We start from the raw sequence: 26,097 nt of genomic DNA on the forward strand, positions 1-26,097 counted from the left end.
CTGTTAAAAACGAACATTATGATGAATGAGGAATAATCCATAAATGTATGTGAAACAAACGTTAATAATAGTGGAGCGAGTGTCACACGACGCCCCGCCCGCTGATAAACCAATATTTAGAACCTCCACAGCGCCGTGTTTTCAACACTCCCTTGACATTTATTTGGGAACCAATATGATATTAACTGGCTTATTGACAGACATCGTTGGAACTATTGGCTTTATTGAATGTAGCCTTTGTAGCTGAAACTATGTATAATGTTTCGAGCTCGCGAGTTTCATTTATTTTATTGGGTGTAGTGAATGTAATCGCACCAAAAACATAAATGTGAAAATGGAGAACAAGTTCAAAATTAAAACATTGCCTGTTGGCTTCGCTTTTCACTGTACATTTGTAGTCACGTGATAGGTTGCGAGCCGTATCGCCTTCATGACGAAACCTAAACATCTAATCTAGATGTGAGGAAACCTTCACACCTACCCCCTTATTCATAGAGAAGTTACAGAACGTTTTAACTAATAAACTGTTTTGTCCCTCTCCGACAAAGGACAATTTGTTCTTTGACAGAGAGGGACAAAACAGTGTATTAGTTAAAACGTATTGTAACTTTTCTATGAATAAGGGGGCTAGAATCTAGAGGTGCAGATTTCCTCGCGATGATTGCCGTCATCGTAAGAGTATGTTATATAATTGTAGGTACTTTAATTCCTTATTTCTATAGAATTCGGTATGTTAAGTAAAAATTTTTGATGCTAATTCCAAAACCGTTTCGAGATATAATCTTCTTAATAAGTGTCTCATTCTTAAAAATTTAAAATATTCAAGGATTCCGATTATTTTATCAAAAATGAAAATATAATTTGTCCTTCAAGACGCTGCGCAAGGTTAAAGTTTCAACCAAAGAGAATAAAAATTTTCAATTGTTAAATGTCACTTCTGTCAATCTAAAGTGTAAATATTCACAGAGTTACGATCTTGATGACGTCAGCGGCTGCATGGTAGCGAATGACGTCATCAAATCGTCAAAGAGCCGATCTTTAATTATTTTTTATTAAATTAACGAGAGCAGTAAAATAAAAAATATTCAAATTAGTGTCTCAAATTCCAACATACTTCAATTTAAAATTATAAAAACAATCACCATAAAATTACTTAACATACCGAATTCCTTAGATTGAGACATTTTGCGTTACAACACTACGACTCTAACAACCAACTAAACAGCATTATGAACAAGTACTTATTATATTTACGCGACTTTTACTGTGGGAATAGAATAGAATAAGTGTACCTATATAGTGTACAAATTTATAAAATGCGTAGAACAAAAATTTTTCACAATGACGAGCTTCTTCGGCTATAATAAAAACCGGCCAAGTGCGAGTCGGGCTCGCGCACAAAGGGTTCCGTAGCAGCAAAATTACAGTTAAATCAACCTATCTCAAAAACTATAAGAGATACTTTGATCAAACCAAAAATTGTTGAAAGAGTTAATTAGCATGCATCACCTCTATTTTTTTTAGAATTTTATACCCCGTAGTTATAAAAATAGAGGGGGGGGGGACATACTTTTTACGACTTTGAGAGCTGATATCTCAAAAACCGTTCACTTTAAGAAAAATGTTTTTTAGAAAACTTTATATCATTTTAAAAGACCTTTCCATTGATACCCCACACGGGTATGTACATCGAAAAAAAAAATTTCATCCCTCAGTTACATGTATGCCCCACCCCCAATTCTTTTTTTTACTATTTAGTGTCATATTTTTGTAGCGGTTCATACAACACATATTCCCATCAAATTTCATCACTGTAGTACTTATAGTTTCCGAGTAAATCGGCTGTGACAGACGGACAGACGGACAGACGGACATGACGAAACTATAAGGGTTCCGTTTTTGCCATTTTGGCTACGGAACCCTAATAAAAAGCTACCAACTTCGATATTTAAAACTTTCATCTTGCCACATTTTCCTGTAACAATAGTCACGTAGTTTGCAATGAACATTAAATACGTGACACAATTTATCAATCAATATGAAACCTCATTCGAGTAAAAAGCAATAATAAGTATTTTACATAAATCCGACGTGAGCCTACTCCCGTTGTTGGCCATGAATATGCAATTTCCTGGATCATAATGGAAAAGTTTTTTAGTTGAAAGAAGAACACAGCGGAGCAACGCTCGCACACCCTCTTAATAATGCAGTCACGTAAACAGCCCTAATGAAAATTGTTTCGTGACGACTGAATTCAGCGTCCATTTTATTCGATGTAACATCAAACGAACTACGGCCGCTGTTTACCTTTGACAGCGGCTAATGAAATCTAAAATGAAATTACAGTTACAATTTGTACACCGCTTCATAAGAAGCGTCAACCATCAGAGCTGGCCGGAACCCTCTACGTTAAATTTTAATTGCACCGCAAAGCAGCGCGAATTACTGAGCGAGCCAAGCCGCAAGCCGGACGCTTAATGGGGTGGCAGACAGTTGCATTTCGAAAATAAATTAAACACAGTATTTGACTTTTATTGAATTTTCGCGATGACATTCATTCGGTGGGTAGATTAATTGGCTTGTTAGTTCTGTGTTCACACTTCGCAGGGGAGACTAGCCGGCGCTTCTGTGACGGTTTCATGCATTTGTGAAGCGATTTAATGTGAAGTCGTGGCATCTGGTGAAGTCGACGGCCGCGGCGGCGCCAAATTGCGACCACACGGAATTACGATGTGGCGGCGGCGCGAGTTACGGCCGCACTACGCTAATGTCATAGTGCGCTGAAATTCAGTGTACTAGCCGGAATAGAAACATTTCTACCATGCGGCTATTAGTTACAGCTTGCGTTTATTCCCATGGCCTTGCTGCTACAAGAATACCGAGTGCTACAACTATGTATGCCGTAAGCTGGTAATGTGTGAGCGCCCAGCCTCAACTATATTCTAATACTCTTTGCTAATGTTTTGGCTCCGGATTACTGCACCGCAAGCGGCACTTGCACCGACTCGGATGGTGCACGCTCTCCTACATTCATTACACTATGTTTATGAAGCGCACTCTTTGAATAATAAGTCTCTTGATGAAGATGCTGGTTAACAAAAACATAGTTCACTGCCAAGTTATTTAACGGTCAAGAGCCTAGGCTAATACTTAACACTACTATTGCTTAAGCTTTCCATAGCACTAACTATAAACATGTACCAGGATTGTGATTCGTATTTAAATGTATTACTTTAAAAGAGTTGTTTCAATGTATAATTGTTATATACATATTTCGATTCATCCTATCAAATATTTTGAGGCACTGCTGCACTGCATTTTATGTAAATTTCTTACCCGTCCTAATAGCGACTTTCAAAGAAAAACATTCTAAAGCTATCCTTTACGTCGTACGTTCAGTTTTATATGTCGAATAAAAAGATTCCTAGTGCGCGTAATGTAACCTCAGGCTGTGAATGGTAAACAACAGAAATGGCACATAAAAGTGGTAATAACTCCATTAAAGTCGTCCTCACCTAGCCAGAGCCATTTCCGCTGGAATTGCGCGGGGAGTGTGACACAATTTTCTTTGTAACTACAATAAAATGCAACTTAACACGGCGCGGCGCCCTGAACATTTTACCCATTTATCATTTGAATTCAAGTGTAACTGTCAACGGACACAGATGGATTCGTAAACATGTTGTAATTAAGTTTTTTTTGCAAACATATGAATACGCATATCTGTCTGTAATCCTAGGGGGGGTAGTCACAGTCAGAGGTGACTCGCAAGCAAATCATCCACTTTACGCAGTAAGTACTTATTTCGTACTTTGTACTAGTAAAACTTACAAACTGTGCTACCTTATGGAGGGCACTGTTGCCTGTAATACAGGAATGACCTAGTACGGGTAACAGTGACACTATTTAATTGTAATGTTACTATTTTTACTGCTCAAATAAATTTTTATTTTATTTATTTATTTGTACTCAGATCGTGCCGTACTTTCCACCATTTTAGAACGAATACAATGCTGTTTAGGGTCCATACTCCATACACCTTATTTGTTTGTTACACATTGAATATAGTATACATATAAATAATAAGTCACACATCTGAATTGATGGCTTTCCAAACTTTCGCAATTTCGCTAGAAAAGCAAGCTGTCACACGGAAAATCAAGTTTTTTTTTAATTCTCAAGAGTTTTCTATTTTGGATTAAAAACACAATTAATTCAAATATATTACATAGCAATTTCCCTCAAAAACCAGTCAGTCAGTGCTACCATTATCCTGGCTCGCGTGACAAAATATTTAAACTGGCTTCAAAAGTAAAAGCTAGAAAAATATTTATGTGAAAGCTTATCTTGCTGGTAAAATTCGATGCCTAGTTTGGTCGTGTACGGCTGGCGTATTGTTGGCGTCCTGCCAGATCAAATACTATGTCTCAGGCAGGCTGCAACCTAGCTAGGCTAGAACGACACTTAAATTTTAGATTTTTCCAACGAATATGTGGTCTCCTAAGCCTTGATGCATTCCTTTGAAGGCTGCTCGGCAAAAATAGCGATGAATTTTACTGCTGTGCTGCAAACTTCTGCACTTCAACTTCATTAGCATTTTTGTGGAAAAAAACTGCTATCGTAAATTATAGGTTTTGATTTTCGAATATTTAGTTAACATTGGAAAATGAAATAAGTTACTCTACAAAACTTGTGGAAATTTGGAAGGTTGAAGTTGCATATTAATATCTTTTCAGGTGAAAAATTAAATATGATATTGTATACTTCATCTCCATCATATATCTTCTGTTTGAGATTATCAACGTAACTATTACAAAACACATTCATTACAAGCAACGTCAGTAAATTATCACAGCAGATTTAATAAACTAACTTTTATTCCCCGTTGCGTTAAATAAAGTAAAATGTCGTCTTCATCATAATTAGTGAAGTAGAAACACTATTTAGTTGGTAAATTGGGTTCTTGTACATTAAAGTGGTCGGTGGCGATGTGGGTCAAGCGCCTGTATCGCCGGCACCCAAATGTCGCACCTCATTTTCCGTCACTTAGCTCCTACGATATGCTTCGTATATTTTTATCGTAACCACAATATGCAACAAGCGAAAACCACTTTTATATCCTAATATTTATGACGCAAAATGTAACAAACGCTAAATAGAGATACGTTGCAACTAAATAAAACCTTTTCAAAGCTTCGTTTTGATGAGAAGAGCCAAAGAAGTGTGGGTACTCGTATTTTTATGCATGTTTAATAATTGCGCAGAGAAATCCACAGAGGGCTGTTTAGATTTTGGTGTTATGTAGAGATTAAAGTCGAATAAGTACCACATGCCTTTTTGGTAGGAAGGTTCAAAGCAACAACAGAGGATAAAAGAATGGTCCTTCCGGTTAGCACCGCTCTTCAGGTTGTAATTAAAATACCAATGGCAAGTGAAAAATAATGAATTACATGAAAATATAACTGAACCGAAGTCCAAAACACCTTCCATCGCGTCGGTAAAGATGAAAGGCTTTACCATTTTTTTAATGAAAGCTAAGAGCCAAAGAGGTTTTATCTAATATCGATCAAACCGAGTAAAGATAACATAACACTAACCTAAAACATTCTAAAAGAGTAAAATTTTACAATCTTCAGCCATAAAAATGTAACACGCTATTCAAGCTAATAAAACGGAGCAAACATCGCACTTTCACAATACCCATTCGGCCGGCGCTGCTAAAGGCCAGATTAATGAATAAATTGGACAAAACCTATTGAATAGATAAACTGTCGAGTACAAAAGCGCTTGGCGCACCAATGTTTACCCACCCCGGACACTCGCGCACAAAGAAAATATCAGCTAATGGATATCCATCGACGACTGTACTCGTATCTCTCTATAGATGGTAGCATGGCGTTTCCCGCGTCCGTAAAAGCGACAATTTCACACCAAATTGTATTATGAAATATCCGATATTCGGTAAAATAAAGTCTACGATCTGCTAAAAATACAGGTAGATTTCATTTGGCGAAAAGTCACGTTTTTCAATGACTGTGCCGGGCTGGGCCGCACTGGCGCGGATGTGTATGTCAAGACTGAATTATAGCTCGACAACTTCGTGCGCGACCCTCCTTGCGGGGTGAAAGACGCGGGAGGGACGAGGTAACCAAGGTGACAGCGGGTAGCGGGTGGTGTAGCGGGGAAGGGCAACGCGTGCACTGCACGTCATTATTATGGCAGTCTCGGCCGCGCAGCCGAGGCGGCCACATGTGATGTAGAATCTGTCATAATTTGAGTGCGACGCACATGAGACCACTGATCCTGAGACCATTAGTCTCAAGATCTGTGTTGAGGCCAGAACTTCCACAATCTTTGAAACATTTATCCTTTTAATTTTTACAATCATATTATTGTTATCTATGATTCGCCAATAAAATAACGTCAAAAACCACAAATCGTATAATTTCGCAAATAGATTAAATCGCATTACAAAACTATATAATCTTCGGGGATTTTCTGTATAACCGTGTGTCGAATCAGCCCTGAGTCTAATGAGTAAGCCTATTACACGACAGACTAAATGAATAAGATGATGAAGATGACGATGACGACGACAACGTGACATGGATAACATAAAATACTTTAACATAAATAAATACAAATACGCTGCCTATTAGTCTGTCCTCAACTGCCAACAGTACTTTAAATGAATAAATAATAAAACAAGTTTTAAGAACCTATTTATTGACAACATAATTTCCTTCTTACATTACGTCACAAATAGTGACAAGTCATCGCGAGATTTATCCGGGCACACTTTTCTCCGTGTGTACTATGTGTTCAAAAATGTCGTGCTACCTCGCCCCCGCCACTTCTTTCACCCCGCAAGGAGGGTCGCGCACGAAGTTGTCAAGCTATAATCGCCGCCACTGAATTAAAAATATCCTATCATAGCTACAACAACAACTGCTGTATTTGTTTATCTTTAAACCATATCCATAACTTAAATTATACAAAAAACTGTAAAGTGGTAATAAACCTAACCAACGTTAAATCATAAGTTTTGAACTGCTAAACCGATTTTCATGAAACATGGTTACGTTACGTAAAAATACGTTCAGCCTTTTGGGAGCTATTTTACCACAGACAGAAGACGTCACGATAAATTAATAACATCGCTAATTTTCCGTCGGAACTAAAAATAGAGCCAACTTCTACATTATGTAAGTACCTGAAAAGGGGATAACACATCCTTTCACGGGCAGGAAGCGGCTCAGACAACTGTGTTGAATGCACCCCGGTGAGCCTTGATTCTGAGACGTGCCTCCACGGCTGCGAGTCGGTATAACATACCTACGTGTCTTAATGTCCCACGTATGTATGTATATGTCCAGTTAGCAAAAGAGATACGTATGCCACTCCAGTCAGAAATCAGTTTAATCCTAAGATTGGACCATCTCTGAGGTTAATTATTTTTCATGTTTATCACATACCACTTGTCAGTGACTCAAAGAATTTGCGCTAGGGTTTAGCACTTTTTTTTCTGCCTGTACACACTATACACTAGCTCTTCCCGCGAGGTTCAAAAGGTTTTTTCTGTTGGTATCCGAGATAAAAAGTAGCCTATGTATTAATCGAGGGTGCCTTACTACATGTGCAATTTCATAAAATTGGTTTCAGCCGTTTTGTTTTCCCATGAAAGAGTTACAAAATTTCATAAATTATACCTAACAATATATATAAGTAGAAAGTATAAGTTCCACTACTTTGTTATTTTTATGATGAAGCAGGCTAATCACCACTGAAAATTCATGAGTAACCTACACAAGCAAAGAACTTAGGCTTAGTACCTACCCAACTAAAGAAAAAGTACCCTTAACTTTGTAACAAATAATTTGGATCTTTCCACCCACATTTAGAAGTCACGTGCCAGAGGCAGTCAACCATTTGGCTAAATATTTTACTGAATATGAAGTAAGTATTTTTAAATATTCCTATTTGAACTCATTTTCTAAGTAAAAATGTGGAAATTTTGGCTTCATTGAATATTACTTTAGTGATCTTAATAAAATACCTACTTACAAAATATAGTAATATTTTGTAAGTAGGTTTTTAAAAATCTTGTACCTTATTAACTCATTAGCTCTAATAGATTTAATTTATATAGGCACTTACTTCTATCTACACATTTACTTGACTTCAACATAATATTTGAAATCATTTTCTATAAGGGTCCTTAATATATCTTAAACTTTCAACCTCAAAACATAAGTTACACAAGACAAACAAGTATGAAACGAGGTAGGAGCATGTATTTCAACAAATCACCATCAAGCTATCGATAAACACGACTTGTTTCAGAGAACGTATTGATCGTATAAGATGTACGTCGAACTTAACTCCTCAGTATTATGCGTCCCACTTAAAACTACCATCGTATCTGTATAGGCTAGCCGCAGATCGGTAAGTTTGTTGTGCGATTTTATGTAGTAAAATGCTATAACCATGACATTAAAAAGGTGGTTTAGGTGCAATGGATTTCTATTATTGTATGTTTAATGGAATAACCAAAATGAAAACCTCATTACTACTGTAGTCTCATGTTTTACATAAACCTTGTTCCAGCATTTTACTAACCATATTTCATTAAAATAATCAAGGCTCCCAACAAACAAAAGAGACAAATTATAGATACATTAGTAAAACTTATAATGCACCTCTATTTGGTCATAGGGGACACCCACTCCCCTTATTTCAAAGACTAAGTAAGTACCTGAAAATATAGTGATTGTAATACTTACTGTAACACAAGCTTAAAAGTACCCCAAGCTTCTATGCACAGTTTTCTCGGTGCAACCAGGTCGCAGGAAGACGTCGCTAGTGTGCGGCGGGCCTAACCGTAGACTAGTGTAAGCCGCCGGCAACTCGTCGCCCCCATTCCCCCACTAAAATTAACAAGCTTGCTCTAGGCCGACCCCATTTTTGCCGAACACTTGGCAGAATGTAGTTTTAAACTGCTCGCGATGCAGTCTTATTCATCACGCGTTTTAACCCTCAGGGGGTGGGTGGGGAGTGGTGATGGTGAGATGGGAGGCTCGCTTCTATGTTTATGTGGGTTTTATCTATGGTTACCAAAAATACCCAATATACGAGTATTATTATCCCAAGTTCATATACCGTAAAATTACCTATAGTTTAGAGAAAATGTTTAAAAATACCAGATGAATCTTTTTTTTTTCAGTCATAAACTCAAAATTCGTATATTCACAACGTAAAGTGAAATAAGCTCTATGAATTCGGGAAATAAACGGTCGGGAATTGGTCGGTTTATAATTCCTTTACTTCAGTTCCACACACGGCCCATGGAATACGATAATTACTTTTATGGAACTGGTTCCAAAACTCCAGTTCCAAAAACAGCCAAAGCGGTTTAATACACTTTAAAAAGATCCCTGTTATTTACTATTATTTCAAATGTAGATCTTAAAACGCGGTAGGCGGCGTAACCCAATCTGCTGAAAGTGCAGATCAATTTCCTAAGTAAATAGGGCGTGCGCGCGCGCAGGACACATGCGCGCCGCCATCGTTCATTACAACTGTCGTGTCGGTACTTCCTCTTTTTTGCTAGCGGTTATTAATCGCAGAAACTAAGGCCAGGTTCAAACTTACAAAAATTACCTTACCAAAGTAGAGTAGAAAGTCAGTTTTATGTAGGTATATCTTACACACGTAACAGGTATTCCATACGAATTTTCTGTGCTATATTTATTAATTTTACACATAGTAAAATTAATAAATAGCAGCAGTTCATTTCATTTAATTTCATTTATCTATTTAAAAACAATGTACCATGTGTGTGAATGTGAGTATACCTATAAAATAAAATATTATGTAGTCTTAAGGGCCGAAACTGAGTAAGGCGCGTGTCATACAAAAATAATACGCGGCAGGAGCGCGCGCGTACGCACGCGCCTAACTCAGTTTCGGCCCTAAGGCAGATTTTTCAAAAGTAAAATAAATAATAATAATAACAAGTAGAGGTCCACTCATCCACACTGATCCTGCGAGGTAGACTAGGCCTGAAACTCTTCCTTCATAGGATGGGGACCCGTGCCCCAGCAGTGGGGACGTGATGGGTTGTGGTGACCGTCTAATTCAGTATTTTGGACGTGATAGAATCAAAATCATTCAAAAGGTAGTTTTTAAATATTTACCCTCCGTGTAGTGAGTGCGTGGCTTTATTCAGCTTTCAGACATCGGCCAAGCGAGTGACGCAGTCTGGGCGGGCGACCACACACACAAAACACACACATGCACACACACATAAACACACACATATACACACACACACGCAAACAACTCACTGAAGAGATATTCTGAAATTCTGTACTAAGGTACTTAAAATTATTAGTAATTACTAAAGTTACTACTCACAAATTAAATAACTTCAGTGCAATATAATAATATCACTAGTATGTGGATATAAGAAATTAATATTAAAAACAGAGAGTTTAATAATAATTATGGGTGCTATGCTCTAAAGCCCCAGGTAAAAATCATAAAGGGCAAAATGATGTTCAGACAAAACCAACATACGTTAAATAAATATTATGAAAAATAGTTATTACTCCATGCATTGACTTATATATTACTAGCGTAAGGACAGGCCCAACCGCTCTAGCAAATGACACCATCGCGTTGGCCCTAAAACCTCATAAATCTGACATAATTTGTATGAAATTAGGGCCAACGCGCGGGTGCCATTTTCTTTTGACAAAACGTTCTGAAGGGCGTATCCTTTGACTCCATGTTATTTTAGTCAAATGTTGTTAATATTTTTTTTAATTCATGCGTAAAGTAAATATTATGAAGTGGTCATGGTGTCATTACGAAAACAATAAACAATACGTATAATAGATATTAATAAACACGAACTTTGTTAACACAAAAATGTTTAACGGGTGTTTAATGGTAATTTGATAGATTTTATAAGGCATTTAACAGCGCTAAACATCGAACACAAACACAACAAAAGGTGAAAATTCGAGAATCGCGATGACGCTTGCAGCCCTTGCAGGCCTCTTGTAAACTAACCCCCTTATTCATAAAAAAAAACTTACTGGACGCTTTAGCTATTGCACTGTTTTGTCCCTCTCTGTCAAAGAACAAATTTTTCTCTGTCAGAGAGTGTCAAAACAGTTCAATAGCTAAAGCGTCCAGTACCTTTTTTATGAACAAGGGGGTTTTATGAGTAACTGTTCATTGGTTAATTCGGGGGTTAATCTTTTAGAGTAAATTGGTTACAAACCAGTAGCCAGATAGCAAGGCAATAAAATTGTAGACAGGTACTCGTGAAATAATAGAAAAAATATACATGTATAAAGCGAGAGCCGGACACAGGAAGGTTACTTCACCTTTACAAAAAGCAATCGAACGAGAGCTGTGCGCCGCAGTTACTCCAAAGCATAGTTTTTTGTAAGCTACAGGGATCTCCCTAGTACAGTTGGATAGAGGCAATCAAGCCGATGTAAACAAACGAACGGACTATCCCTGTACCACTATTTACATCCATGATTTAAACTAACAAATCGTTTAACAGTTGCCATCCATCCATCTTGCAGCGTTGAAATTTGATTCAGATAATTAACTTTTTCCGATTTTTTATGTCTGTCAACACGTTCCATTATTATACAGACATTTGTTTAAATACAGGCAGATTTTTGTGAGTGATATCTCAACTTTACTACATTAATGTGATAAATAAAATACATACGATGTGCACTCAACTAGTTTATTTGCAAGACTGACCTACTTCACAAAGCTACCCCCCACTGCACCTCTAACCAAGATCCGATTATAAATAATTTGTGTAACAAATACCTATCTGCCCCGGCCGAGGACTGAAGCGGGCCCTTCGGCATAGCAATCTGGATCACAAACAACTACATCAACCGGTTGTCAAAACCAATACTTACAGACAGTTTTCTCTATGTAGGTACTATAAACTTCTCATAACAAGTTCACAAATTGTTGTTCGGTTCATCTGGCGTGGTGTCGGTATAAATAATGTGTCATGTCAATTAATCCCGTAACACTCGTGGGAATACATCAAAACGTTTGATACAATATTCATGAATGAATGAATAATTTACTTTGAGGTGTTAGACGCAGATTTACTGCATGACACTGAAGTGTTGTGTTGTGTGTGTTGTGTACTAGAAGTATACATACAAATTTAACAGGAACACAGGATATGAATAATTTATCGGATAGATAGAGTCGGTTAGATGGGAATTCTGGCGAGTAAAAAAAAAGCAAACATCATCGGCATGTAATCATTCTTTTCTTTTTTTCTTTTATGTGGGGACATCTCACACACGGCCATCCGATCCCAAGCTAGGCAGAGCCTGTGTTATGGGTATAGGACAGCTGATATATCTACACAAATACATAGATAGATACATATTAAATATGAATATCAACACCCAAGACCCGAGTACAAATATCTGTCTTTAAACAAATATCTGCCCCAGCCGGGAATCATCCACTGTTTGTATAGGCCTCTCTCAAGGAGCGCCACATCTCTCTGTCCTCGGCCGTCCTCATCCAGCCACTACCATCTACTTGTCTAAAGGCATCAGTCCAGCGAGTGGAGGGCGTCCCACGCTCCACTTACCAGCAGTTGGTAGTCCAGTCAAAAACACGTTTACCCCACCGTTTACCCCACCGGTCATTACTTATTTGGCATCCCACCACCTTTCACGCTATGATGATGATGTCATAGTAGTACTTATTGTGTATGTGATAAGTAATACATTTTCATCCCTATGAAGCTGTCAGTAGCATCTCCTGCAATATTTCCTGGTCTCTTTCAGTGCTTCAGTTATCTGGTGTCCGATCTCATGCGTGCGTTAATTTGTATTTAATTCTCTATCACGCTTTATTATGAGTTATGAGCCTGCTTGTGACAGCGTCGGGAGTCGTGGCCTGTTCCCAACTCACCCGCAGATAATAGGAGCTACGTGGAAGGATATGATACTTGAAATATTAGATTTGTTTTTCTTCTAGACAAAAACATATAGGTACTTAGCTAGCCGATTATCGTTGTGAGATCAGAATTGATCCCTAGTTAACTCAGCCATTAATCAAAGTCACGTTTCAGGCATGACAGCTACCTACGAGTTTTGTTAGTTTTTAAGTAATGGTTGCGATTTTTGACCAATGGTTGAGTTAAGAACGGATAAAAAATCTGGCCCCAAGTCATCGCCATTCGGCTTCCCACTTTGGCAACAATTTAGAACAAGGTACAGTCCATATTTCACTCTGGTATGAACCATATTATTATTTAAATCATACTTAGCAGGAAAACTTTACAACAAACTTTTTGAAAAATATTTTTTGTCTTTTCCTGAAGTAGCGTAGAATGTTAACATGGTGGCCAAGTTGGAGTGGCCCAATTCTCTCAGATTTTTATAGCCGTATCAGCTCTGAACAGGCGCAGGTAATTAGCCAGCGCTTCTCTATTTATTGGCGAGGAATTATCTTTGTTGACCCACGCCCCGGGGTACAAGAAGCTCCAACGTACTCCGTTCTTATACAGGGTGTTGCTAAAGTGGTACAGTAAGCCGAAAAGGGATTTTCTCTTCAACTTTTCCAAATCCTATGTAAAAAAAAACTCTACAAATTAAAAAGTCACTATACCAAAGTTATACAGCGTAAAATGCTATGTTTTATCAAATACGTATTTTAATTAATTATGTTATCTGTCACTTCATGTTCCATGTAAGTGACCATGACTACCTATAAAGTAATTGTATATTTACATAATTGAATGTTTTTAAATTAAATAAAAACTGTTAAAATCTAAATTTCCCAATTATGAGGTTCTAAGGCCCCTTACGTTGGTATTATTTATATAAAACTAGCTGTTCCCGCGAGCTTCGCTTCGCCTTAAAAAGTTTTTCCCATGGGAATTCCGGGATAAAAAGTAGCCTATGTTCTTTCTCAAGGTCTAGACTATATGTATACCAAATTTCATTCAAATCCGTTGAGTAGTTTTGGCGTGAAAGAGTAACAGACAGACAGACAGACAGACAGACAGACACAGTTAGTTAGGATTAGTTAGGATTAGGATAGATGCAATATGCTGATCACATTAAAGTAAACAAAATGACTTACTTTAAGTATTATTATTTAGCTGAGAGGCACGGAATGAAATGGTATTAAAATATTTGTTCATCTGTCTCAACAATAAAATATTCAAGACCACCAGCACACGAAGTGTTCCGAATTATTAATTCTTGTTAATAATACCCACAAAATTTGCAAAAATACCTATATTTTTTTTATTAGTTAATTCATAAAGTCATAAATTTAGAAAATTTTGGACTGTTTCTGGTAGTGGGCGGAATCTCAGTAGGTAATATAATATTTTTGATCTTATTTTTATGTTTTTTGGTACAGAACTCTAAAACATGACATGCTAGTATGGCAAAGGAAAATGATAGGGATATTATCAAACGTATACTGCTAATTTAGTCACGAAGAAAGAACGATGGTGAAGTCAATTTTACTTCAGGATCTCTAAAATAATCGTCTGATAAACATTCAATAATAAATTGTAAATGTGTGGATAACCTTAGCTAGATTACTCGTCAAACTTAGTTTAGTTTCATAATTAGCAGTATTCACACGATGCTGAGTCCCAGTTTTTGTTGTTTTATTATTATTTTGCTCCTAATTTATTACTGGTTCGAGCGGAAAAGTAACTACTGGAAGAGAAGACATGTGAAATATTTAACACCAATACCATTTGTTGGTAACTATAGTGCATACATCTTCCAAAAGAAAACGATAGGAGAAACTGTACGAAATATTTGCCAAAAAATGCCTGAAGAACCTCTGATCGGCGCCTTCTACGGGACTGAGCCCGTGCTGATCGTGCAAGACCCCGAGTACATCAAACTCGTCACGACGACAGATTTCTACTACTTCAACGGCAGAGAAGTTTCCGATCACATACATAAGGAAATTCTGACCAGAAATTTATTTTTCACTTACGGCGACAACTGGAATTTATTCAGGAAAAATCTTGCACCGTTTTTTTCTCTGGGCAATATGAAGAATATGTTTCCTTTGATAAAGGAGCATTCGAAGTCTCTAGAGCAGCTGTTGGAGTCGGAAACTAGAACAGGTGATCTACTGGACGCGAGGCACCTCATGATGAGGTACACGTTGGACTGCATCTGCTCCTGCTCTCTGGGAATGGATCCCAAAGCTTTGAGTTCCACTGATAGTGATCATCCATTTATAAAAGTCGGCCACATGATTTTCTTAAATACGATTTCCAGGGGAATACAAACTGTTTTCAGAGCTATCTGGCCAAGTATTTTTTACGCTCTCGGTTTCAAAATATTTCCACTCCATATTACAAACTTTTTTATGGCTATTGTATCCAAACAGATACATGAAAGAGAAGGCAAGCAATCGCAGCGGCACGATCTTATAGATTTTGTGGCTGCTCTGAAAAAAGAAAACTACATTACCGGGGAGAGTATCAAAAAGTACAAAAGTTCCACCAATAATGAAAAGATTCATATGAAGGTTGACGATGAGATAATTGTACCTCAACTGATATCAATATTTGCTGCTGGATTTGAAACTTCAGCTACTACTATGACGATGGTGCTATTTGAGCTGGCTAAACATCCAGACATACAACAGCGTGTTTTGAATGAAGTTGACAAATACAATAATGACAATAATGGTAATATTGATTTTGACTGTACCAAAGACTTGCCTTACCTTGACCAATGCATTCAAGAAACGCTACGACTGTACCCCGTGTTGCTGGCAGTCACTAGAGAAGTATTCGAAGGGTACACATTTCCAAACGGAGTCCGAGTTGATCGTGGTCTCAGAGTTCATATTCCTGTGTTCCACATTCACAGAAACCCTAAATATTTTAAAGATCCGGATGTTTTTGATCCTGATCGATTCTCACCCGAAAAGAAGCAAATGATTCTCCCCTTCACCTATATGCCATTTGGTAAAGGACCAAGATTTTGTATAGGTAAGTTTTGTGATCATTAAATGTAATAGTCTTTTAAACGAAGTTATAAATTACTTACATAATATTGCAAAAGCGGTATATTACACTGAAAGGATAGGACCACGTCAATTAAAACTACGTTAGTGGAAAAAAAATACGAACTCCCCATACGTACATTGTAGTCACGCAACCAAAAAAAAACTAAGGTTAGTTTCTAACATACCAAATTAAATAATAATAATAATGTTTATCTTCATTTCAGGGTCAAAATTTGCTCGAATGCAAATGATGGCGGGTTTGGTGGCCATTTTCAAGAAGTACCGTATTGAATTGCCGGGTGGAGTCTCCGGACTTGTGGAGTTCGAACCGAGGTCTATGTCCACTCAGACCAAAACTGGAGTTCATTTGAAATTGATTTTTAGACATAACAAGATGGAATAGATATACGAGTAGCTTAAGTATCTACTTGTGTGTATCTATACAGCTAGATATATAATATAAAATAAAGTTTACTATTATTTTTTAAATACCTATGTGTTAAACCAATTGAGAACATTGAGATGTGTAAACTGCGCGTGAGTGGTATAAAGTAATATAGTAAAAAATATTTATGACACAATTTTTCTATTTATTTATTCAGCTTATAAAAATATCACAAAAATAATGGCGTATAAAAATAACATGGAAATAATATGTTTTTCCTGCAACACACGGAATAAATATTATCATCGTCACTGAGAAAGCAAATAAACATTGAAAAATAAAAACATAACTCATGAATGGAGTAAATCATAATTTGTTATAGGGTTACACGGGAAATCAAAAGTGAGTACAAACATAAGAACAGGAAGTGGTAGGTAGTAAATTTTAATTTAGATTTTTGCATTTATCTTACGCAAGATGAGCTCGACAAGTACAAGTACCTATTTTAAAAAGACCGCTGTTTAGAGTCTAACCCCCTTATTCATAGAAAAGTTACAAGACGTTTTAACTAATAAACTGTTTTGTCCCTCTCTGTCGAAGAACAAATTGTTCTTTGTCGGAGAGGGACAAAACAGTTTATTAGTTAAAACGTTTTGTAACTTCTCTATGAATAAGGGGGTAAATTTCTAGCTATAGATTGTCAGGATCCATACATTTTAATATTTAATACACTATAAATATTTAAATGACACGGTACATAATTATTATAATTATTTACATGAACTTCAAGTCAAATATTCCTACGTAGGTACGGAGCCTTTTCTATGTGAGCTGGACTTGCACTTTATCGGTTTTTAACACATTAAATGCCAATAAAAACACGACAACAAAAATTAAACTACTATTACTACATTTGTAACACGGCGGACTTCATTGAGTCCCTAAGAATTTTGAGTAGCAACATTATATTAGTTAAAATGTTGGACGTATATTTTACTATTATGGTCATAATAGTAGTTATTTATTATTTATCACAGCGCAAATTTAACTATTGGAAAGTCAGAAATGTGAAGTATTTAAGTCCAGTGCCGTTTGTTGGTAACTACAGTGCATACATCTTCCAAAAGAAGACACTTGGAGAAACTGTTCAAAGCATTTGCCAGAAGTGGCCTGAAGAACCTCTGATCGGCGCCTTCTACGGGACTGAGCCCGTGCTGGTCGTGCAAGACCCCGAGTACATCAAACTCGTCACGACGACAGATTTCTACTACTTCAACGGCAGAGAAGTTTCAGATTACATTCACAAAGAAACTTTATCCAGAAATATATTTTTTGCCAACGGAAATTGGTGGAATCTGTTCAGAAAGAATCTGTCGCCATTTTTTACATCTACAAACATAAAAAGAATGTTTCCTTTAATAGCCAATCATTGTAAGTCACTTGATAAACTCCTGGAGACAGAAACTCAAGTGAGTAAAGATTTAGATGTGAGCTCCCTCATGATGCGATACACTCTGGACTGTATCTGCTCCAGCACTCTTGGGATTGACCCCACCGCTCTGAGCACCACTCCCAGTAACCACCCTTTTGTGCATGTTGGACGAATGATTTTCTCCACGTCTACTTACAGAGGAATACAAACAGTTTTTAGAGCTGTTTGGCCAAATATATTTTATGGGCTCGGTTTCAAGATGTTCCCAAATGATATAACCGACTTTTTCCTGTCGGTAGTAAAAAAACAACTGCAAGAACGAGAAGATGAACGTCAGAATCGACACGATTTAATTGATTTCGTCGCGAAACTCCAGAAAGAAGAATATATTACTGGGGACAGCATACACAACTTGCTCAAGAATTCAGCACCAGAGAAAATTAAGATGAAAATAGATGACGTGTTACTTGTGACTCAAGTGGTATCAATATTTGCTGCAGGATTTGAGACTTCAGCTACGACTATGTCGTTTGTGCTGTTCGAGCTAGCCAAGAATCCGGAAATTCAGCAACGTGTATTGGATGAGATAGACCAGTACAACGCAACCAAGCAGGGTGGATTGAACTACACCTGCATTACTGAGTTACCATACTTGTACCAATGTATCCAAGAAACGTTACGCCTGTACCCCTCATTGCAAGTAGTGACAAGGGAAGTTTTCAAAAGTTACAGGTTTCCGAACGGAGTGCAAGTGGATCGAGGCGTTAGAGTTCATATTCCTGTATTGCACATGCACAGAAACCCGAAGCATTTCAAAGACCCACATGTATTCAATCCTGATCGATTCTCACCCGAACAGAAGCACACTGTATCAGATTACGTCTTCATGCCGTTTGGTAAAGGGCCAAGACTTTGTATAGGTAAGTGTAGTGCCATCATTCACAATCAGTTACTGAAATACCCACACAGGAATTTATATAAAATATTAATGAATTTTCCTTATAAGACTTTAATGAGCCTTTTTCAGAAGAAAATCAATAACACTTGCTAATCACATGTAGGTAGTGCTTAACCAAACTATGTCTTAATTTACAGGTTCCAGGTTTGGAAAAATGCAGATGATGGCAGGTTTGGTGTCAATTTTCACAAAATATCGGCTGGAGTTACCAACAGGAGCTCCAACCGAAGTGCAATTTGAACCAAGGTCCATGCCGACCCAGCCTAAAAAAGCATTACACTTGAAATTCATATCTCGAAATAGTACATTTAATTAGTTTTGTTTGTGTACGTTCATTATTTATTTAGTGTATTTGGTTTGTTCCATGAATAATAAAAGTGCTTAATCAATTTTCTGTGAGTTTTGTTTGCACGGTGGTTAATTATTCAGTATTCTCGTTCATATAAATATTATTCCTATTGTATAAAACTGACTACTATTATTGCAATACGATTTTTTCTGTAAGTATTCTAGATTTAGGCATTTTTTCGTTAACCCAGGACCCCATTGATTAATTTTATAAAATTTAATATTGTAATTTTTATACCCGTAGTTCTCATTCTCTCAAAAACAATAAGTAACTACTAGTATTATGCATAAATAGTATGGAACCGATCACGCTCGTGTCTGACTCGGAATTGGGCGCTTTTTGATACTGTTGTTACGACCCAGTTTCAAATTCAAAGGATAATCAACTATTTCTAGAATTGCACTGTAGGTATCAAGATACCCCAACAAACTTTTATATTTTAGCATTTACGTTTACAGTTTTAAACTTTGGTTGAAACAGTTGCCATGTTGTTGCCAAGCAACATTGTTTTCATAATCGTAAACCTTAAAAAATATTCCAGGTTCGCTCAAAAGTGGTAAGTTAGATTAAAGTTGGGCTCATTTATAACCACGACTCTATGTCGGTACATTAAACTCACAAACACAAACATACAGCTCTCGTTCGTTTGTTTTTGTGAAACTAGAGTAACCCACCTGGATGCAGAGCGCCTGGCTACTTACTTGTTGGCTCCTGTTTACACCTGGGAAACTTTTGATACCTAAACCGCGTTGTTTGTTGAGTTTGCTAACTCAAGGAAAAATAAACAAATATGCTGAGCCTTTCATTATTAGGTACGTTGCTAAGATGAGTTTCTTAAGAGAAAGATTGTAAAAACTCATTAGAGCCAACCTAGAGACCTTTAAAATAGGGGCTAATTTAAAATCGGTGATAGTACTTAAGTACTTACTTTACCATAAGTACTTGCAATCTTTTACTATGACTATTTAGGATTTGGAATGACCAATTAGCAATTTGCTACACAACACAAGGTCCATCAATCAAAACTCAAATTCTTGTTATTTGAAAATAGAAGGATATCGTTTAGTTCTGAGTGCAGCTAATTCAAGATGGCGGCGGCAGGCCGCGGGATCCCCGCTGCCTGGGGCCTCTTGACGCGAATTAAAAATGCACGCTGCATTAGCGTTCTGTGCAGCAGATGGCAAATGCCTAGCAACTTTACGCGGGGTTAACCCTGCAAGGGCTTTTGAACAATGTCAGCTTCTAGGTCTTCACTTCAGGACTTACTACTTACTTTGCATCTGTGGAATTGAAAATGGTGCTAGCATTACCGTTCCGTGGCGTACAGTCTGAAAGGGATCAAAATAGCCATATAAATAAATAAGTAGGCTATGAGTCATAGGTAACTTAGGTAAATTCCTTTACTACGAGTATTTCCTATAAGTGGATAATTTCAACAATTGCCTTATATAAAGAAAACCATTACGTTACATTGCCACACTATCAGCGAAAATGTACATAAGTAACATCAACAATTATGCACATAATAATGATATGATAATATTCAATTCATTACGATTATCAGCTATTAGGCACACCATTATCACAAAACAGCAGCATTATTTATTTTCAAATTCAATTAAATTCTAACAGAAGCAAGAACATTTTATTTTAAACTGTTCAAATTAGCTGCTGGAAATCTTACCCTTGCAAACTTATATTATGATTTAGTAAATTCTAATAAACCCGCCATGTAATTTAAAGCTTAATTACGGGTATAATTATCTATCATTTGTAAATCCTTCTAGAGAGTATATACCTCTACATAGTTAGGTACATTGTGTAAAACTGGCTAATACGCTTGGATAATAAACTTAGCTGTGATTAAATTTACCACAAGAGTCACAGGGGAAATATACGCAGACCTCTATATGAGTATTCTTGTGGCATCTATCACAAGTTAGTTCATTTGAAAGTGTAAGCTCTGGTTTGGATACTGATCACTTTTGCTGGATGTCTGATCACCACAACCAACCTTTCCTTGTTTCTTGTAAAACACTCTGATTTAAAAAAAACCTCATCTCTTTTGCTGGCTATCACCACAACCAACCTTTATCCTTTTTCTTGTACAACACTCTGATTTTAAAACTCTAAAAAACAACATCGTTTGTTTACTGATAGATTATTCAAATGCAAGAATGAGTTATATTACACTCACGGTCAATGAAAAGGTTCCATTGAGAAAATCATCAAATTATTCCTAAACGGAAAAAACTAACTTAATGACGCCTTCTGTAATATTTAATTTCATTTAATGGTGTATCAAAATATTACCAACCAACAACGTTAATATTTTGTTCATATTTACTATTAAATTATTGAAAAAATGCCATTTGAAGTCTGAATTTTGTAAGTGGAACTGCTTCTTTGCACGTGAGTGTATTAATATATGTCCACGTTTCTTGTTGGTGAAATTGTGAGCTAGGTCCAACATGGCACGCATCCTTATCTGCGAGCGTGAGAGTCCACACAAACGATGAATTATGGCGTGTCATCAATTACTACGGGGCTACTCTATACTGCCGAAAAACGAACGAACGAGAGCTGTCTTACAATCGACACGTTTTATACGAGATAGAGTCATGGCTCGCGCAGCAACTTCGTTTTTCGTCGTATAGAGTGACCCCCCTGGACAGTAGAGACGATCCCGCACCCCCTTGTTTATGTTTACACTGCTGAGGGCCGACGCAACACCAATACCGGAACAATAAGTATACCAGATATTGGGAGGAAACTGAATGTTACTTGAGCACACGGCTCTTTGGTGGACTTGTGCGGTTGCCTCAACCTCTTGTTACAATGTATAGACATTAGTATTTCTGGTTTTGGTAAGGTTCTAATTATTAGATAAGTATCCTTATGGAAGAGTTTTCAATAGGCAGGCCAAAATTGGGTACCGCCATGCTCTATAATCCTAACTAAACTGATATGGGGTCCTTTAATTGTCAATCTCATTATTATTTGTGCTACATTATAGCAGACACACAGCTAGCAATTACTTGAGCACCAAGATGCATCGTGTGAGTAAACGTGTGTGAAATATGTGTTAAATCTCGGCCATGTTCTCAAAACAATGCCTTGGCCGCTCTCCAAATGGCGTAAAGGTGTAACGCAAGACGTTTCGCTTTCCACTCTGGAGTGAAGCGGTTTGCGTTTTGGACGAAATTTATACCTCTTGAATGTCTACGATGATATACAGGTGTTAAAAAAGGGTACATTATTACTGAAATCAGAATTTCAATATTCGCGAAAAAAAAAAGTCATTCTCCATAGTAAAAAGTCACGTGACCAAAAAGGTTTCTATGGAAAAAAAACTGTCGCGAATTTCGAAATTCTTATTTTAGTTTCGGGCTTAGATAAAACATGTTGCACATGTAGGTTTTGGCTTAGTTTACCCTTTTTGCAAAACCCTGTATATTTTTTTATTTTATCATCATCAGGACATAGGATCCCAATCAAGAATTATATGCGACTTCGTGCCTCGTACTCATGGTTAAATTAAACACTGCAGTGGGGTTACCACCACTGAATTCATGTAAGGATTGTTAATTGATAATGTGTCGTGTGGTGATGATGGCAGGTCTTTCAAGTATCTACTAAATATATTAAGGGGAGCCAGATATTTGCCTGGTAGACTGTACTTATATTGAATTAATAATGCGATTTACTGTGTCGTAAAAACCTATTAACTCTGCTTGAGTGAAAATGGTAAATGAACCAAAATGCATGCAGCTTTTATAACTTTACGAGATGCCAACAGCCGGAGCGGCATGTAAAGGCTCTATGGGTCATTTAAAACCTTTTAATTTTATAGTGCTGCTATCAGTGGACATCTAAACGAGCTATTGGCAATTAACAAGTGTAAGTACTTACTTAAATAATGTATAGTCAAAGTAGAAAGCTTCGGACTTCTGGAGCATGGTAATTACTGAGCTGCAATAAGCTGCTAATGTTTATAAATATAAAAACTTAAATTTTGAAAATTAGTGCCTTCAGAATCACTTCTTATACCGACTTATATAACATTGTTCTCTGTTCTCGATTATTAAGGAAACATTTTATTGGTAAAGATAGTGAAATGACTAAAACTAAAATTTTTATAAACATGTTTTCTGCCACATATTTCTGCCCAAGCGAAGGCTGCATGCAAAAGCTTGTAAGTATGTGAGTATATCATTAACATTGGCGAAAGCAGTTTTTTTAATTGAAGAGCAGAGGTGAGAGGTCGGAAGCACCATTAACCTTTTATTAGCTATTGCAATACCTACCACCATGAAATACGTACATTTGGTGGTTTATGCTCTGTGGCCATATCGACGAGGCCTCGTAAACTAACACTTTTGCAACCCCAGTCCTTATGATCGCCCATTAAGATTTATCACATAATAATTTTCGGATAAAGCCGACCGCATACTTGCATCTTAGTTAGGATCCGATCCGGACACAAATTCAAAACGGAAAAATACAGGAAATTTTTTAAGGAAAATAGGTAATTTTAGATTTTTTTATTTCGTAGTTTTCTTACAGCTACCTTGGCGCCGCAAACAAATTCTAATACTACATTTTGTGAGTGAGCATATTTACGTATTTCTAATTGTACAGCCAGCCTAAACCTCTGGCCTATAGTGCGCACTCGTTTTATTTTGCGATCTAAGCAAATACCGGTCGGTAACGGTGACTGTAAATGATCTCGTAACGAAATTGGGCTTTTATTTTCTTTATGTTACAACCATTTCTATGTAGGTTTTATTCAAGTTTTCCAGGTGTATAATTTTAAACGGTATAGGAAAACCTGCACATCTAGACTCTAGACGTGTACCCTGAGTGCATTGTACTCATAAAAAATGACGATACGGCTCGTGACATATCATGTGACGCGACATATCAGTGTTTAGCTTAAAATTTTACATAAGTATGTACATGTATAATTTATTTAAGCACTTACTGTTTGTCTGTCCAAACAAAATAAATCCTATACTCTATACGACCACCATTAGCTAATAAGGATTGTGCGTAACAAAAATGGGATCGAATGTTTTGTGTCTCACCCGATGTCATTGGTTTTTTTTTGCGTATTAGGAGGCTCCTATATAACCCGCGGCCGTATCAGTGACCTTAGTAATGAAATTCAGAAATGCGGCCGAAAGACCCCAATTTGATCTCGGTCCCGTCGAGCCTCGAGCTCGCTTTTCATCTTCGAGATTAATTTAAAATTAGATTAGATTAGCATCCGCCGAATCTGAGGATTTTTGTGTAAGTTGACTTTCAGTAAATTATCGCGATGAGTTTGTTTGATCGAATTTTTTATTGTTATTTGTGGGGAGAGCGTTTTATCCTCGCCCTACAGACAGATATTCGGATAAAATAAAATAAAGTTAGTATACCATACTTTTTAGTAGTTTACATTTATGTAAAAATAATAAGATCGTCTCTTATAACTATGTAAGTACCTAGGTATAATGTTATGTTAGCATTAGTTCTCCAATGTGTCCAGTTTTGGTGTAAAAACATATAAGTACCTAACTTTTATATCTCATCCGCTACTATATTTTATCGGATAGTGCATTTAGTAAATCGGGATTACGCCGTGCCCCACAGGGGTAGGGTTACGTAAAAATATAAACTGTCGGGCGGCGGCGGCGGCGGCGGCGGCGCGTTCGACCCAGCCGCCCGCGCCCGTGCCCGAGCCTTTTGTGTGGACACCGCGACCTCCGAATCAGATTGCCCGCATCCAGATTGCACTGGATTACAAACCGATGAAAAATTCCAACGAGTACAGATAGAAAATCGCAAATTGAATAGAAACGTAGTTGGAAACAGACAGATAGTAGCTTTGTGTAGCAGGCTTTGTTCTCCATTGGGCCCAGTCGGCGCATTGTAAGCGTCTGGTATGTTAGCGAAATTCGAGTGCAATTAATTGATGAAGGGCTGAATTTTCAGCAGTCAAATTTGAAATATTTGTGAAATGTATTGCTGTATTTGCTATCTGGTCCAGACATCATTATACCATTATACTCATACACTATGCCATTGATTGATCAATTTCTCTTCAAACAAACTTACATATTCGTAAATAGGTAATAGGTATTGCTTTTTATATTGGGTACAATATCTTTGTAATTCTTGTATTGTATTTAAATTGGTACCTAATGAAGAATATTTCAGCTGTGTACGTAAACCTATACATTCTGTAATCCCCGAGTGGCTACTCAAAGGAACTCACTTTCTATTAGCTTTTGTATCCCTTATTCCCTATTCTTACTATACCATAGTCTCCACCTACTTAATTGCTATTAGTACTTCATTGAATAATGATCAAGTGATTGTTTTTTGGCTTAAAGTTTACATAATTCTAAGTCAATAATACCACTGAATACTTATTCATTAAGTAACATATTAAGCATATTACTCCCTCCCCACCCATACTTTGTGTTCATGACTACATTGTATATGATAACTAACAAATAAGTTACCTTTTGATCATTTTTACATAGACTTACAATATACTTTAATTATTATAACCTATTGGTATCTGGTTTGATCAAGTTATACCTAAAGAGGGTTATTTTGTATATATCTTGGATAAGCATCCTCTCAATTCTACCTATCAACATACTAACGGGTAACCCCGGGTGGTTTCAGACATGTCGAGGATGACGACCCGGAAGGTGCAGAGCCGTGATCTGGAGATCCAGCTGAGGACAGCTTTGGAGGATCTCAAGGCGTCTCGGACAACGAAAAGGAATTCGATTCCCTTTTGAAAAAGAACACCGACTTAAAGAATGTCATCGCTGAAATGGACATTCAATACCAAGACTTACAAGGCAAATGTGATGAGCTGGAGATTGTACTGAGATCAAACA

General features: G+C 37.1%; 2 protein-coding genes across 2 annotated transcripts; both read left to right on the forward strand.

The window, feature by feature from the left end:
* The first annotated feature begins 14,599 nt into the window (after positions 1-14,599).
* LOC119693068 (cytochrome P450 6B5) lies at positions 14,600-16,652 on the forward strand. Its single transcript, XM_038115367.2, has 2 exons — positions 14,600-16,054; positions 16,296-16,652. The coding sequence occupies exons 1-2, from the start codon at positions 14,677-14,679 to the stop codon at positions 16,472-16,474; spliced, it is 1,557 nt and encodes a 518-aa protein (XP_037971295.2). The 5' UTR covers positions 14,600-14,676; the 3' UTR covers positions 16,475-16,652.
* Positions 16,653-17,322: 670 nt separating this feature from the next.
* LOC105391921 (cytochrome P450 6B4-like) lies at positions 17,323-19,162 on the forward strand. The gene is given in 2 exon segments (NM_001309081.1): positions 17,323-18,808; positions 18,984-19,162. Coding segments are annotated over 2 exon segments (1,665 nt in total).
* Positions 19,163-26,097: the final 6,935 nt, after the last annotated feature.

The sequence above is a fragment of the Plutella xylostella genome, chromosome 8, assembly GCF_932276165.1.
Source record: "Plutella xylostella chromosome 8, ilPluXylo3.1, whole genome shotgun sequence".
Lineage (NCBI taxonomy): Eukaryota > Metazoa > Arthropoda > Insecta > Lepidoptera > Plutellidae > Plutella > Plutella xylostella.